The sequence below is a fragment of the Heterodontus francisci genome, chromosome 1, assembly GCF_036365525.1.
Source record: "Heterodontus francisci isolate sHetFra1 chromosome 1, sHetFra1.hap1, whole genome shotgun sequence".
Taxonomy (NCBI): domain Eukaryota; kingdom Metazoa; phylum Chordata; class Chondrichthyes; order Heterodontiformes; family Heterodontidae; genus Heterodontus; species Heterodontus francisci.
The window spans coordinates 170,069,913-170,087,126 of record NC_090371.1 but is presented as its reverse complement, the minus strand read 5'-3'; the positions used below and the strand labels follow the sequence as shown (position 1 = coordinate 170,087,126).

Sequence of the window (17,214 nt, the reverse complement as noted above, 5' to 3'; positions counted from 1 at the left end):
AAACATCTGTTCTGAGATAGAAGGGTGTTACCTGATTTGTTAGTCTACCATTTTTTGTTTCAGATAATGACAGACCTGTGTACTTGCAACATTTTATTTGTCATAGAGTCAGAGTTATACAGCACTGAAACAGGCCCTTTGGCCCATCGTGTCCGTGCCGGCCATCAAGCACCTATCTATTCTAATCCCATTTTCTCGCACTTGGCCTGTGGCCTTGTATGCTATGGCGCTTCAAGTGCTCATCTAAATACTACTTAAATGTTGTGAGGGTTCCTGCCTCTACCACCCTTTCAGGCAGTGTATTCCAGATTCCAACCACCCTCTGGGTGAAATTTTTTTTCCTCAAATCCCCTCTAAACCTCCTGCCCCTTACCTTAAATCTATGCCCCCCGGTTATTGACACCTCCACTAAGGGGAAATGTTTCTTCCTATCTATCCTATTAATGCCCCTCATAATTTTGTATACCTCAATCAGGTCCCCCCTCAGCCTTCTCTACTCTAAGGAAAGCAACCCTAGCTTATCCAGTCTCTCTTCATAGCTGAAATGCTCCCGCCCCGGCAACATCCTGGTGAATCTCCTCTGCACCCTCTCCAGTGCAATCACATCCTATAGTGTGACGACCAGAACTGTACACAGTACTTCAGCTGTGGCCTAACTAGTGTTTTATACAGCTCCATCATAATCTCCCTGCTCTTGCCTTTATTAGCCGAGGCATAGAATACAAGTATCCCATATGCCTTCCTAACCACCTTATCTACATGTGCTGCTGCCTTCAGTGATCTATGGACAAGTACACCAAGGCCCCTCTGACCCTCTGTACTTCCTAGGGTCCTACCATCCATTGTGTATTCCCTTGCCTTGTTAGTCCTCCCAAAATTCTTCATCTCACTTCTCAGGATTACATTCCATTTGCCACTGCTCTGCCCATCTTACCAGCCCATCTGTATCATCTTGTAATCTAAGGTTTTCCTTCTCACTATTTACGACACCACCAATTTTTGTGTCATCTACAAACTTACTGATCATACCTCCTATATTCAAGTCTAAATCATTAATGTACACTACAAGCAGAAAGGGTCCCAGCACCGATCCCTGCGGTACACCACTGGTCAAAGGTTTCCAATTGCAAAAACAACCCTCGATCATCGCCCTTGCCTCCTGCCACGAAGCCAGTTTTGGATCCAATTTGCCAAATTGCCCTGGATCCCATGGGCTCTTACCTACTTAACCAATCTCCCATGTGGTACCTTATCAAAAGCCATACTGAAGTCCATGTAGATTACATCAACTGCTTTACCCTCATCTACACATCTAGTCATCACCTTGAAAAATTCAGTCAAGTTTGTTAGACATGATCTCCCCCTGACAAAACCATGCTGACTATCCCTGATTAATCCCTGCCTCTCCAAGTGGAGATTAATCCTGTCCCTCAGAATTTTTTCCAATAGTTTCCCTACCACTGATGTTAGACTCACCGGCCTGTAATTACCTGGTTTATCCCTGCTACCCTTTTTTTTATCTTGATCTCAGAACATTTACAGTGAGATGTTATGTTGTCTTGAGAACAATTGGCAGGCTTTATAAAAGCACAATAGCTAAAAGAATTTAAGATTAAATAACCCTGCCTAAACATAGTTTAGTTAAGTCTCCTAAAAGGATAACGTTATTAATATCACAACCTCCTAGTGTTCCAAGGATCAAGAATTAAATTTATGAATATTTTACGTGGTCAAAGAGGAAAAGAGCAACTGCTCCATTGTAAAGACTGCTGAGTGATAAACATGTCGGCCAAGCTTAACAATTGTGCCTTATAAATTGTGAATATAATTTTAAGCAAAGCGAAGTACAGCTGGGTCATACAAAAAGCAACTGGTTTTCCAAGATATGTTATTTTGGATCAAGATTTTCTGTAGATTAAATATGAAAATGAGTAGTTTGGAGAAATGTGTCTTTATACAATTTAATCATTCTACAACTGAAATCAACGTGAAAGCAGTTTCCAAATTCCAACGTCCAAAACCCTTTCCCTCCTGTTGAATTGTTTCTGGTACCATGTCTGAGTGGCTAGTCTTCATGCAGCCTGCATTATGAATGTTGGCATGTTAGCCAAGTGTGCAAGCAACACAGCCAAGGTAGATCCTGCCCTCCCCGAACCCACATGCGTACTGTTGTCAACAGGTGATGCTGAATAACAATCAAGCATTGCAGCCCTGGATCATTTTGGTATTTTAGATGGTCTTGATAAATTAACTGTTTTCAGTGTATAAGGTATTCATAACAAGAATGTTAGTATGTAATTATGCTGTTTAAAGTTATTCCATTGTAAACAGGTGTTTTGCATGATAAAATAGAGTAGAAGGTGGATTGATTATGTGATGCTTGCAGGGATCATGTATCCATTTTTGGGAGTTGATTCTGCTTCAAGGGATGCTATGAATTCAGTATTTAGAGTCATCTCTTGCGATGTTGCACGCCAGGAAGGGCAATCAGGTGCTGTATTCAGATCAAGTAAAGTGAGAGGGTGGGTGGTGATTAGACCAAGTGGCTGGGCCCTAATCCTCAGTAGAAGGGGGAATTCATAAAATGGAGACTAAAGGTTGTGCTTCAAGGAGTGAATTCCATACACAGCACTTGTGCATGAGAAGCTCGGGAGCTGCAGTGGTGGGGGATGTGGGAGAGAGAAGGGTCTTTAACTTAGTTGGTATGTCTCGCTTGCTTTTGCAAGGTTGGGGATGAGGAGGCAGCATGTTATTTAGCTTGTGAGCAGGTGCTGCAGGAAGGAGCATCTACAGTAGAGATATCTAGTGGCCAATGTGTTCAAGTTCAGAAGGATTCATCAAAAATAGTTTATATAATGAACTTGTGCTTCTCTAGCTACTGTTACGGGGAGATGTAGTAGAAATCTGGAATTCTGTCCCCCAGCAGTCTGTGGATGTTGGGACAATTGGAGCTTTCAAGGCTGAGACAGATTTTTTTTTTAGATATTGAGGGATATGGAGTTAAGATGGGTATATGGAATTGAGGTACCAAACAGCCATGACCTAACAGACTCCAGGGGCTGAATGGTCCACCCAGGTTCCTATATCTAAGCTGGAAAATGGCCATTTAAGCACCACATACAGGTGTAATGGTGTTGCAGGTATATGTTAAGAGCTTTGCAATGCTTTTTTCCCATATAGAAGCTGACATGGGAATTTTCAATGCATTTTGAAATAGAATCTTCTTACCCACTTGGCAATTTAATATACAATAGTTTGTAGGAAAGGATTGAGGTTAATGTATGTATTAAAGCACAATCCTATACCTGTGATATATTTATTTAATTTTGGACCGGGTAAAAATGTTGTCTGTTTTGTAAATCAGTGCATTTGCTGGATTTCCACATTGATCTGTGCAGCATCAGATTGTGCCTCAAGATCTCACTGAAAGGATTGCTAGGTACACCTCTCATCACTCACATAGATGAAACACAAGCGATGGCCTGAGGATGAGAAGTAGTCTGAAAGGCTTTTGTAAGTGGTGTTACGGTCAAGTGAGGAGGGGTTGATTGGGTTCCCTCTTTTCCCTCCTTGTTTGACCATAACAGGTTTAATTCTTTCTTTAAAGTGGATGTACTGGCCAATTCAGTCAGTGTTTGATTACTTGCTATGATCATAGCAAGAACCAATTGGACAGGTTTTCTTGAGTTTAACAAAGAAAGAAGTAATTTTATTGCACCTAAACCGATTTAATGAAGTAATAAACAACCTGCCCACTCGCCCGCACTCGCGCCCTCGCCCGGAATGGAGAGAGAGAGAGGTACCCCCGCTTAGGGTCTGGTCATGTCAGAGTCCAGTTGCTTCTCCTTTGCTGCAGAGAAAAACAGCTTAAAGCCACAGATGGGGAGGGGCTTGTCATATGGCAGTCACTCAGTGATTCAAACATAGCAGTTAGCAGTATTTCTCTGCTTGCTGAAAAGAACAAAGCGTTCCTTTAAAACTTCCTGGGTCTTGGTTCTTGCTGGGAAATGCAGCCATTTTGCCTCCCTCTTCACAGTCCTTTGCAATGTAGCTACAGTGTTGCAACCTAGGTAATCATAAGTTATCTTATCCAAAGGATAGCGCTCTGACAATTCAGGACTTTTCCAGTGCAATACCGAAGTGTCAGCCTTGTTGGAGAGAGGTTGGATGTTGAACCCTCAAATTTGGAAGGCAGGATTACCGTTGTACCTAATCTGTGCAGGACATTCTCTAGTCGAGTGTGCGGTTAAATGTTAGCAGTGCGAACGTGCAGTTAAATGTTAGCAGTGTGCACTTGGATAATGAAATATGAGGTTGAAAGATGAGGTAAAGCAGAGGTGGCAGTTGGGGGTAAGTACTTAATAGGTCCTAAACCATGCTTTCAACGAGGAGCAGCGCTCACAAACGGTGGACAGAAAGTCAAAGGCTGATTATGTCTTTTTAAAAGAAAATAAATTCAGATCTCCATTCAATGGATTAAAGAAAATTATCATTCAACAAAACAGTTTGACGTAGCAGTGGGCAATAAGCATCAGCTTTTTACTGAAACTACATTTTGTGACTCTTCTCTCCCTGTTGCAGAGTGAAGACCTACGAAACTTGAATCTTGCTGGTCATGTTGGATTTGACAGCCTTCCAGATCAGCTGGTCAACAAATCAACAACCCAAGGGTTTTGCTTTAATATTCTTTGTGTAGGTGAGTAAAATATGAAAGCAGCCCACTGCCAATTTAGCACAACTCGGGATTGGACACTATATGTAGCCTTGGAAACATGGGCCACATTGAGAGCAAAATACAAAAAAAATGAATAAAAAACTATTGCAATACAAAGATTAGGGGGCAGGAATGAATGTACGTGGAATAGTCAAATAACAACTGTAATTTTTCTGTGAAGCAATTGCATCAGGATTGACCTATTTTACATAAGAGCCACTCTGAATAAAGAAGCAATCTGTTCACTTAATGTCAGCTGGAGTTCCCAAATTTTAGCAAATTGCCAACCACAGCTGGATAGTTAATATATCTTTTTTTAAATGCTTAATTTTCAATTTTATCTTTTGCACCTCCCTCCCCTCTTTCCCCCCCCCCCCCCAGTAAAATAACAGCAGAATAAATGGCTGTTTACTGCACATATTGCTGACTCCCATTCTTTTGACAATTCCATGTATATTCCTTTCTTCTGTTTTTCTCATTAAATTGCAGTGAGTTTTTTAAAGTAGCAAACCTGTTAACTAATTGTTGATTTCTGATTGGCTGATTGCTGATGGAAATCATCAATTGATGGAGAATTTAAATCTACATTAGTTTTTAAATAATTTTGGTAGCTTCCTGAAGAGGGATTCTGTAGGCGCGACATCTTTATAATTAATATATTTCATTGTGCAGCACAGAATTTGTGCCATCTAATTGTAATTTAATTGGTTGTTTAAAGATTAAAATTTTTTAAAAAATGAAAATTTACATATTTGAATACCACACTTTGTGATTTTTATTGAGTTCATATAACTGGTGAATACAAATTGAATATAAGTTTATATGTTAATGCTGTTCCAGAGGCAATTTTATCCAGTCCATATGTAGGTAAATCTGATTTTTGTTAATAACTAATGTCCTGTTGGAAAGAGCGCTGATTGTTGGACTGTTGTTTCTGTCCATTAGTAATGCATGATTTGCTGAACATCACAAAGGCCCTGGTGGCCTACAAGAAACAGTCTTCCCACTGAGTTTAGTTTATTCTTAATCATGAATGTCCAGCAGAGTGAAAGCTGGCCTGAAGCCAACCATGTGACTTGTTCGGCTCTGTGTGAAACATTTTGAAACGTGTGTGAAAATTGCTAATTAGCATTTGTTATGACCTCAATGAGACCATTAACGTTAAAACACGAGATATGAACTCCCCAGACCAATTTAAAGATTTACACAAGATTTCATTGTTTGAAGACTTATTATAACAACTAAACTAAAAGAAGTCCACCTTAACTAAATACCCCAAATTACGAGAAAGGTAATTATTAAAACACTTATTAAAACACTTGAAATTCTCATACCGCACTTGTACCTTACACAGTCCTCCTTGATGGCAAAATCTTTGCAGCTATAAGTCCCAAACTCCTCCCAGTTGCATGAGTTGGATCTCTCCGACCTTTCTCTGTCAATGTCCTCTTCACTCATTTCCAGCACCTTCAACCTAGACATCCATGAATCAGGCAATCTCTGGTGATCCTGATGGTCTTTTACTTCTCTGCAAACCTCAACTTTTAAAACTGGTTCAAGTCTTTGCAGCCTTTCGCTGTAATAATCTTCTGAGAACTCCCTCTCCCTCCTTTCTGAGGCTGCTGGTCTTACTTACAGCCTGTCTGCTTTCTGAAAATCTGTTGAATTTATCTGGAATCAAATGTCAATAGCCAATTGTCTTTTCCAATATGCAAAGTCCAGAAGTCTGGCTACAGCAGAGCCTCTCGGGCTTTCCATTATTTTCAGGTGTTATGAACTGCCATTCACATATACATTCTCAGAGTCACTAACTTGTTTACAATCTGAAATTCTGGGAGGGTGAAACCCATTGCTTTTCAGGTGTTATACACCTGTAGTCTCTGCTTTTCAAAAAGGTCTTTGATTTGGGTTCTTTGTTGTCCTGGTAACCAAGATCCCTGTCTTGTCTTTAAGCAGAGTTGATGTGAGGTCACCTGACTTCTGACTCCATCTTAAACTACATTAAAAATCACAGTTTTTAAAACATAATGCTACAATGTCCAGCATTCATAACACATGTACAATGCACATTTATATTAAAGCAAATATCAAACTTCAGTATAATCCTGCAGATGAAAGAAAACTATTCAAGTATGAAACTCCTTTCTTGATTTTAAAAAGCAGTTAAAAATGATCTCATAGCTCAACTAATCTGCTGGCTGGCATCTGCCAGTGCTGCTCAGTAACCAGTATATATTCTAGGGCAGACCAGGTTGATTCTTCCCTCTGTTTCAAAATGATCCTCTTTCCCCAAACACAGTAACTGGCCCATCTGAAATGATGGTGATGTATTCATAAATCATTCTATAACACATCAAGACGTTAACATAGTCTGTACATTTAGATTAATGGTGGCTGCCCTGTTGCATTTATCTTGAACGTAACTTGTACATGGTGGAAATTTTTGGCCACAATTTAAACAAGGATTAATTTGTGTGGATGTTAAACAGCAAAGCACATGAAAAAAGATCCAAGTTTTATTCTTATGCTGCGATGAAGATCAGTTCTTCGATCTTTATTTAAGATTTGGATCAAGGAATTTATATCACCCTTTTTAGCAAATATTTTTAATTAAACATGTGCATTTAAAATTAGCATTTTTGGAACAGTCACTGCTTTGAAGATAAATGCATAATGGATATTGTCGATCTGAGTCTTTTTTTGAGGGTTTTTGTAGTACGTGTTCTCAGGCTGGGATTCCTTGTGATGCATTCCATTTTGTCATAGAACTGTAGTTTATATTCTTCCGAATTTTAGTATATGATTTACACTTGTCTTAAAAAACACACAAACGAGTATATATTTTCCTGCCAGTAAAATAATCTGACAAGGCTATTGGGTCTGTGCTAATATACGACTGAAGATGGTTTCCTATCTGCCAAATAACTTATGCTGAATGATGTATGTTTTTTCAAAGAAAATATAAGTCTTAGTTTGTGCTTTTCTTAAAAATAATATAAAATCTGAACTTACAGTTCACCACCCTGGTGTGCACAGTAAAACCTGCTACTATACATTGAAGAATTTGGTGTAAGGCTATCAACTATCCTTGTATTTAAAAATGTTTATTTCAGATTGGCTTTGAAGCTGCAGAGCACAATTCTTCTGAAACTGTAATGGTGGTTTTTTTAATACTGTTTGTAATCATCTTATAATGCTTATAAATGTCCTGCAGTTAAAATTATATAAATTGCATATGGTTAGGAATATAACACTTTAAAACTCAAGGTAAATTAAGTTTAAATTTGTCTTGGACTTTGGATTTTTGTTCCATCCATAGAATCAACTGTTTAAGAAAATAATCTTAATGCTAGTAAATCGAGTGCCAGTATAAAATTTGAGAAGACTTTATTTGTTTTATTTTTAAACATGCATCAAAGTGGGATGTGGTCTGTTAAAAGCCCAAATGAAATGCACACTATTTTACTTTTGTCTTGTTTGCATCAATGCATTGATTAAGAATTCTGTATTCTGTCCATTTTTTTTAGCATTAGAAATCACTTGGAACATGGAACACTGGATCGGTTGATTCACAAATTGAATGTAGGAATTGCTTTGCAAAATTGCACAAATAGGAGTGAGTCTAGTGTGTGATCTGTGGAAACAGCTTTGTTGAAGTCGTTGAAGTCTTGTACCACAATTTGATCACAAGCTCAGTGAACTTGGAATGAACACAGTGGTAACTTTGTCAGCAATGTGCTGATGTAGTGCTTGTGAGGTTTCTTCAGATGTTGCTTTTGTGGGAGAAAAATGGTCTTTGTGTTTAGGCCAGGGAGCAGGTCTGGCAGCACAAAGAAGTCCAGGGTGCATGGGTTGACCTCGATTATTCACTAGGCATCAATGTACCCTCTAATTTTTTTGGTAGTGTGCTGGCCCTTTAAATTTTTTTGCACGGCCCCACACGCACAGTAACTTAGAGGTTGACTTGTGCGTGGCCGACGGAAGCTTTGGGTGGCTGCACAGCTTAGAGGCAACATTGCTTGACATCTTGTATTTTATTCAGAAATGTGTATTTCTCCTTGGGCTGGGGTGCAAATAAATTCCAAGATTGAACAGAACAATAAAGAGGAAAATGCTTGGTGGCTCCTGTCAATGCTATTCATATTGAAACTTGCAGCATCTCATAAGAAGACTAACAATATTTTTGATGACTTTATGCATCAGTCCTTGAGATTGCTCTGAATTCAGTGCGCTGTGTGAAGTTAGTTTATTTTCACCCTTTTTAATGCTTGACAATTTAATAAAAGGAGACTGAAATATATTGTATAGAAAGGAAACAACACATTCTTAAATAAAAATAAATGGTGAAATGTTATGGCAATAGTCAGTTTTACTGCAAGATCGCAAAGTAGATGAAAATGAGGATGGTCATTCAGTTCATTTAAACTCCTTCCTGTAGAAAGATTAGATGGTTTCTCTTTGCACCCCTCCCAATTGTTTCTGTGCCAGCTGTTTTCTGGAGCAAGTCAAAAGCAATCCTACTGACTTCTCTCTCCCCATAATCTTGCCTCTTGCCCTGCTTCATCCATTTATCCACTTTCTCATAAAGGTACAATGGTCACTGCCTCAACCATTCCCTGTGGCAAAGCATTTCATGCTCCAACAATCCTCTGTAAGGAAGTTTCTCCTAATCTCTGACCTCATTCTTGCTGATGATTTTACATTGATGGCCCGTCATTACTGACTTCCCAGCCAGAGGAAATACTCCTTCCATATTTAATTTATCGAAGCCCTTCACAATTTGAAACATTTCCATTAAATTTGCTCTGAGCTTTTTGGCTACTTTGGAAATGGCAACATAGGAACATTGGAGCAGCAGTAAGGCCATTCAGTCCATCGAACCTGCTCCACCATTCAGTACAATCATGGTTGATCATCTACTTCAATGCCTTTTTCCCACACTATCCCCATATCCCTTCGTCATGAGTATTTAGAAATCTGTTAATCTCTGCTTTGAACATACTCAATATAATAGCCCCAGTTTCTAAAGTCACTCCACGTAATTATAGTTTTTGATCACTGCTGTCATCCTAGTGAATCTATGTTGTACACTCTCTACAGCTTTAATGTCTCTTCTATAATGTGGCATCCTAAATTGCATGCAATATTCTACTGTGGCTGAGCCAATATTTTGAATAAAATCATCATTGCTTTTTATACTCTTGTCCTCTAGTCCCTTATTTGTAAAAACCCAAAATTATTTTGGCTTTTTTACGTCTTTATGTGCGCACAATTTCTAGTAATTATGTACAGTACCCCTAAGTGTTCACCTTCACTATTTTTCCCTTAAGTCCCTCCCACTCCTTGTTTTCTTTTCTCTCGCATGCCTTATATTTAACCAGATAAATTGCATCCCATGTTTGCCTGCCCATTTCATTCATCTCAGTCCCGAAGTCTTTTGCCATCCTCATTGTTCATCAAACCACCTCCTTTTCTGACAGCTGCAAAGTTTGAGATTGAGATTTTATACCCATGTCCAAATTATCTAACATACTGAAAATGAAAGTGGAAGTCATTGGCAGTGCACCATTTCTAACCTGTCCAAGCAACACTCATTTACCTTAATCTTTGTTTCCTTATCTTTCTAACTCTGTTGCTATATTTTCTCTTGTGCCATACATCTGAATTTTTCTAACAAGCCTCTTTAAGCACCTTTTTGAATGCCTTCTGAAAATCCATATACACCACATCTACTGTATTCTGTCTAACCACTCAGTTACTTAAACAAATCATAGAGGATGGTGGAAGCAGATTCCGTAATACTTTCAAATTAGTTTGGATAAATAGTTGAAAAGGAAATATTTGCAGTGCTATGAGGAAAGAATGGGGGTAACGGGATAGCTCTTTCAAAGTTACGAGGGGCCGAATGACGACCTCCTGGGTTCCTTGTGTTTGAGTTGTTTTTTTTTTTGCCCAGCTGAACCCGTCAGTCACTTCTGTCTCCAGAGTGAATCAGAACAATTACCCACACACTGAATCACATAATCCGTGATGGTTTCAAGGTGCCACTGGCACTTGTGATGAACAGTGAGCTTGTTTCTTAGTTACTGGAAACATTGAACCGTAGACTCAAGGCACCAGTACTTTCTCTGTTAAACACAACTTGCCTTCAATCAATGCACACTGGCTGTCCTTGATTAACACACTCATTTCTAAATGCTTATTTATTTTATTTTGAATTATGGCTTCTAAAGTTTGCCCGTAACTGACTTTAGACTAATTAGTCTATATGTAATCAACCTGGCTTACAACAGCAATTAATGTGAAGCAACCTTTTAAACTGTAAAATATTTTAAAAGGTAGGCAAGCACTCGAGTTTTGAGTTAAAATATTTACATTGATACTGTTGCCTTATGCAATGCCCTGTTTGCACTAAGAATATTTGGGTGCTGGAAATTGTGGTAGTCGACCAAGTGATAGATACATCTGAACTTTCAATCATTTCTCTTAATTTAATATTTGGCATATTACAGTTGATTTTCTTGATGTATCTGTTTTTCTACAGATTTGTTGTAAACTGAGACGGTGGCGTAGTGGTAACATCAGGACTAGTAATCCAGAGGCCCAGGCTAATGTACTGGGGACGTGGGGTGGACTTTGCATTTAATTAATTAAAAATTCAATTAATAAAAATCTGGAATTGAAAGCTTGTCTCGGTAATAGTTTTCATAGTATCATCATCAGTTGTTGTAAAGTCCCATCTGGTTCTTTTTTTTTTATTCTTTCATGGGATGTGGGCATCGCTGGCAAGGCCAGCATTTGTTGTCCATCTCTAATTACCCTTGATAACTGAGTGGCTTGCTAGGCCATTTCAGAGGGCAGGCAAGAGTCAAGCACGTTGCTGTGGGTCTGGAGTCACATGTAGGCCAGAACCGGTAAGGACTGCAGATTTCCTTCCATAAAGGACATGAGTGCACTGCATGGGTTTTATGACATCGATAGTTTCATGGCATCATAACTGAGACTAGCTTTCAATTCAGAGATTTTTAAAAAAAATTTAAATTCCATCAACTGCTGTGGTGGGATTTGAACCTGTGACCCCAAGGCATAAGCCTGGGCATCTGGATTACTAGTTCAATGACATTGGACGGAATTTTTCACTTGTCGGATGGAAGCTGTCCACTGACCGAAAAGTCAGGGGCGATCCCGCCTCCGGGCCTGGGGATCCAGACCGGATTTTACAGTCCCCAGGCCCTTAATTGGTCTGAGGCGGGACTTCCACCTCATTGAGACAGGAAGTTCCACCTAATGGAGCTGCTGGCCAATCAGCGGGCCAGCAGCTCTTAGTTCCAGCAGCAAACGGGGGGCGGTGGCCGCTGCTGGGACTGCAACCCAGCTTCAAGGTGACAAAGAGCACAGAAAAGAGGTATGTTTTTGGGGCCTCGCTGGGGTTGATCAGTTGGGCCCCGGCGAGGCAAGGGGGGTTGATTAGGGGGGGTGTTGGGGGTGGTTGGGACATCGGGGGTGCCTGATCAGGAACACCACCCCCACCCAGCCATCAGAAGGCCGCCGCCTTTTTACAGGCTGCTTTTCTCGGGCCTAGGCCGCCCGCCTGCCAATGGTAAAATCCCCATGGTGGCGGGCCGTTGGTTGGCCTGGGGTGAGTGGGCCATTTCTTGCCGCTGCCCCACGTACATTGGTGGCAGGAGCGGGTGGGGAAGGGCCCCCCGAGCCTTCCACTCAATTTTACGCCCTCCCCAGCCACCAGCCCACTCTCTTGGGGGGAGGGGGATAAAATTCAGGTCAATACTACTACACCACTGTCTCTCCCTCCCCAATGACACTTAGGGAAGGAAATCTGCCATCCTCACCTGGTATAACCTACATGTGGCTCCAGACCTACAGCAATATGCTTGACTCTTAACCGCCCTCTGAAATGGCCTAGAAAGTCACTCAGCTGTCCAGGGCAGTTGTGGATAGCAGCAAATGCTGGCTTTGCCAGTGACGCCCACATCCCATTAAAGAATTAAAAAAAAAAATACATGGGGATCAGGTACTGTAGTTGGTTAATACACTAGCCTTTTGGACTGTGGGACTTGGATTCATGTCCAGTTGAAAGCCGCCTTTATCTGTGAATTGTATTGGTCATTTGTGAAAAAGTTTAGATATTGTATTCAGTTCCTACTGGTCCCTCAGATATAACTGTCTCTAACTTAGCACCAAATTACAGTCTTGATCCGAGAAAGTAAGGAAGTCTGGTGTGAGAAATAAAATTGTCATACTGATATAGCTGGGGACAATCTTTTCAGTGTGAGGGTGTGGCATGTTATTGGAATAGAAAACGGGCCTTTATTTTGTGTTTAGTTTTGCAATCTCTAACTTGGGAATGCTCGATGATGGGTGCCTGAAAAGGAAAAGTTGTCTCTGCCAAAACTCCAATTCTCACTTCAGTGAGCACAAAAACTTTTTTTTTGCCTCTAGATTAAGCTGTGGTAGTATATTTGAATAGTTTGTAGACTAATATTGTGCTGTGCTGTAATTAACATTTTTTTATTAATATTTCTGAAATGTTTTTGTCCATTACTTTAATGAGAGGGTTAAGCCATTTATTTAAACAGTTTATCCCATTGGATATAGTAGAGGAAGTTTACTAGCATCACGTAACATGACTTCAGTGTTAGTTTGTTAAGTATTTAAACAAAAATGGAGCTACTGGAGTTGCCTATAGTAATTCCTGTAAATCTGCATATGGATAGGCTCCTAGTCTGTCTTCACACAGCAGCCTGACAGTGCATTTCACTGCTATAATGACATGCAGAGCCTCCCAGCTGACTAATTTGAATGGAGCCACTGTGGAAAAATGGCCTGAAAATTCAGGTGACTGGGGCTGAAACCAGGCCAGCTCCACAGAATTTGATCCCATTCTTGGACAGATGCCAACAGTAGAAATAGATGTCAGATGAGTACAAATATCAAAGTGGAAATGTGTATGGTGAGAGAAGAGATGAAATAGTTAAACAATCTACAACATTGTTGTCCAGTGGAAATTGCTGACTAGTGTCATGCCCAGTAAAGACATATCACATGCCTACTTTTAAAATATGAACTTTGACAATATGCTGCAAGATGACTGCCAAAGGTCAGATGACCTGGCCTGTATATTCAAACTGTCTCACGGTCTTGAAAGGGCAAAAGGGTACTTTCTGGACCAAGGGGTGTTGACTACGCCCATCCTGCAAACATCAAGATATTCCTGAATTGAATGATTTTCTTGGCAAAAGAAGGTGTGAAGTAGACGCATCATAACAGAATAGTACTCTTAATTTGATGGATTTTGATCAATAAAAGGTAACCCTCTGGAGAGAGAGGAGCGATCACAGCAACCTCACAGTAGGGGTCCAGCCAGGGGCTATGGAAAGATCCAGTCTAAACTAGAAGAAGCACTGCTGCTAATTCTACACTTCAACTTGGTGCAGCAGAGAACTGAAAATGACCACCACCTCCAGTCTGAAATCTTAACTGCCAGAAATTTACAGTACCTGTGTTATAAATTTCAATGATGCTGTAAGTTCAAGACTACCAACAACCCAGACCTGCACCTTTAAAAGAGATGGTCTTACTTAGAAGATTCAACAGGTTTACTGTAAACTGTGAACACCTACTACACCTTGAACTCTTGCCCTTTTGGCTTCTGTCTATCTTCCCACCAAAATGCAAGTGAGAGCAGATGCGTCCGTGAGTGGTGTTGCGAATATTTTGGGGCATGAATATTGTTCAATAAATAGTTAATCTTCTGTTTTAAACCTGCAATAAAACCTGTCATTGTCTGTTTATTTGGCAAGTAAAACAATCGGGCTAACTCATCATGTTAAATAAAACACTATTGTGGTCAGTTGGGAGGTGAATCGTGGGAACTACCCACACCCCTTACCACCTGTCCATAACACTAGCCACAGGTGTGGCTGTGGCAACACTGTTTTAGCTGCCTCACTAATATTAATAGAAAACAGCTTGCATACACTCTCACAATATAGGTACTGCACATGTATATTTACTTAACATCTACCACCATTCAGTAACCAAGGAACTCTCAACGATCAAAAAAAATTCTCTCTCTCACTCTGCTTTTCGTGTTACTATTTTCCTGATAAACGCACAAAAAAGGTTAATAAAGTATATAGGCATGCGCTGTGCAAATGAATATTGAGATCACATGCTCAAAAGAGGTGTCTACTGCTCAATTTTGTTAATCAGGAATGCAAGTAGTCACAAATGGCTCGTGACTAATGTATTGAATAAGACTGATCTGTAGAAGAATGACATTTTGAATTCTACAAAAGGGAAAGAAAGTAAAACATATGCAGAAGTTGCCATGGTCGTCAAAGGGACACTCTGCAATTATATTTGGAGCCAAACTAATGCATGTTAAAAATGAAAAGTGTGTAATATACCACGATGCATTTAACCGTGAAAAAAAAACAAGAAAAATTATTTTTGGATGAGGACTTAGTATTTTCAAGAAGTATTTGATGAGATGCCACATGAGGTTATTACAAAAAATTTGAGCTCATTGGGTTGGAGGTAATATTTTACCGTGGATTAAAGGTTGATTAACAGACAGAAAAACAGTAGGAATAAACAGGTCATTTTTCAAGTTAGTAGGGGATTGCAAGGATCAGTGCTTGGGCCACAGCTGTTAGAATCTATATCAATGACTTAAGATGAGGGGACCAAGTGCTGTGATGCAGGACAGCTTGTGTTTGTTTTTTTGTTTTGAGACGGTTTCAATTCCAAATTAGGAACTAAAAGATTTCAAGGTTTTTTTTTGCGGGTGTTAAAGCAAGGTTAGACAAACAAACAGACGTGTGACTAAGTTTTTTTTTTAACCAAGGACATGCGCCTGGCGGTGTAGGTTTCAGTTTTAACCAGGAGGCTTTTGAAGAAGGTGGGAGCCAGCAAAAAGGCACTTTTTTAAAAAAAAGAGGCTTTTGAGGGTTGTGAAGGGCTCTGCACTAGATGGAAAATCAGCCCAATTGTTTTAAACAGACAGGCTGAGGGCTTCTAAAGAATCAGACTACAAAGCATCTAGTTGAACAGTTTGACTGCAGGCAGAAGAGTCTGGACTGAAGGCTGACCATTAGTGAATGACTTAACGGCAGTTGTCTTCGGTGACTGAAAAGTTATCAGCGGAACCATGCCATCAGGACAGTAGTGGGAAGGTCAAGATTGTTCGAGAGGTGACAAAACCAAACTGTAAAGGGAAGATTGCATCGCTTGCTATCGGCTGGACCTCATTACTTCTATATCTGCATCTTGGAGGACAGAACTATGGAAAAACTATCTGAGGAATATGCTGATTTTGTTGTACTGTAGTATTGTACAGCGGCACCTTGCTGATAAGACTATTCTGAAGATCAGTAAGAACTATCTTTGCTTCTGCTAATTAATGTGTAACCTTTAAGAGATGTATATATTTATATCAACCATAATAAAGGTTAGTTCATGTTTAATTTATGTTGGTTTTGGTTTGAGTGTTAAAGTAAACTTATAAAGTGAAGTCTTGTCCATTTGGTTTTTGGTTTCCTAAACTGGGTCAGTTGGTGGATTTGGTTCTTTTGGTTTGTTGGTAGTCTCCACGGGGATCATAGTGCAATATATCCAAGTTTGCTGCTGATACAAAGTGGGAAAGTAGGCTGCGAGGAGGACACAGAGGCTGCAAAGGGATAAAGGCAAATTAAGTGGGTGGGCAAGACCATTGCAGATGGAATATAATGTGGGAAAGTGAAATTATCCACTTCGGAAGGAAAAATAGAAAAGTAGAATATTTTTTAAATGGTGAGTGACTGAGAAATGTTGGCATTCAGAGGGATCTGGGTGTCCTTGTACATGAATCTGTAAGTTAATATGCAGGTACAACAAGCAATTAGGAAAGCAAATAATATGTTAACCTCTATTACAAAAGGATTGAAGTACAAAAGTGAATAAGTCTTACTACATTTGTACAGGGCTTTGGTGAGACTACGGCTGGATTTTAAGGAGCCCTCAACGTCTGGGGTGGGGGGGGGGAGCGGGTTGGGGCCTGAAGATGGCCCCGGATGAGGCCCGCCATGGACCTTGACATCGGTAGGGCCCGGCCTGATTTATTACCAGCGGCGGCGAGGCCTCGGCAGCTCCCCCACCGCTTGGCAATGGGACCCCAGTTTAAATATTTAAATTAAAATACCTGTATTAATTAATTTCACATCGAATCTTGATGTCCCGCCGCAATCTTCACCCCTGCGGCCGGCACTGCCGTGCCTTCGGATCCCCGTCCGGGAAAATAAGGCAGAACGCTTGTGGGGGTGGGGGAGGTAAGTTTATCGGGGTGGGGGGAGGGAGAGAACTGAGTCAAATTAGTGTCATAGGTGTAGGGGATGGTGGGAAGGGTTGGAGGTCAGAGTTTGTGCAATTTGTTGTGGGTGGGGTAGGTCATATGGTAAAGTTACGTGGTGTTGGGGGGGGGGGGGGTCGGTGGAGGAAGG

At 40.3% G+C, this 17,214-nt stretch overlaps 1 protein-coding gene across 2 annotated transcripts in view; it reads left to right on the top strand.

The window, feature by feature from the left end:
* The window catches only part of LOC137373455 (septin-11), a 93,651-nt gene that overhangs the window by 29,994 nt on the left and 46,443 nt on the right, over window positions 1-17,214 (top strand). For both annotated transcript variants that reach the window (XM_068038291.1, XM_068038282.1), the window contains exon 2: window positions 4,582-4,696. Coding sequence is in view for 1 of the 2 variants with exons in the window: in XM_068038282.1 (XP_067894383.1) it covers window positions 4,582-4,696 (115 nt within the window). In the remaining variant the exon portion in view is untranslated. The remainder of the gene's footprint in view (window positions 1-4,581; window positions 4,697-17,214) is intronic.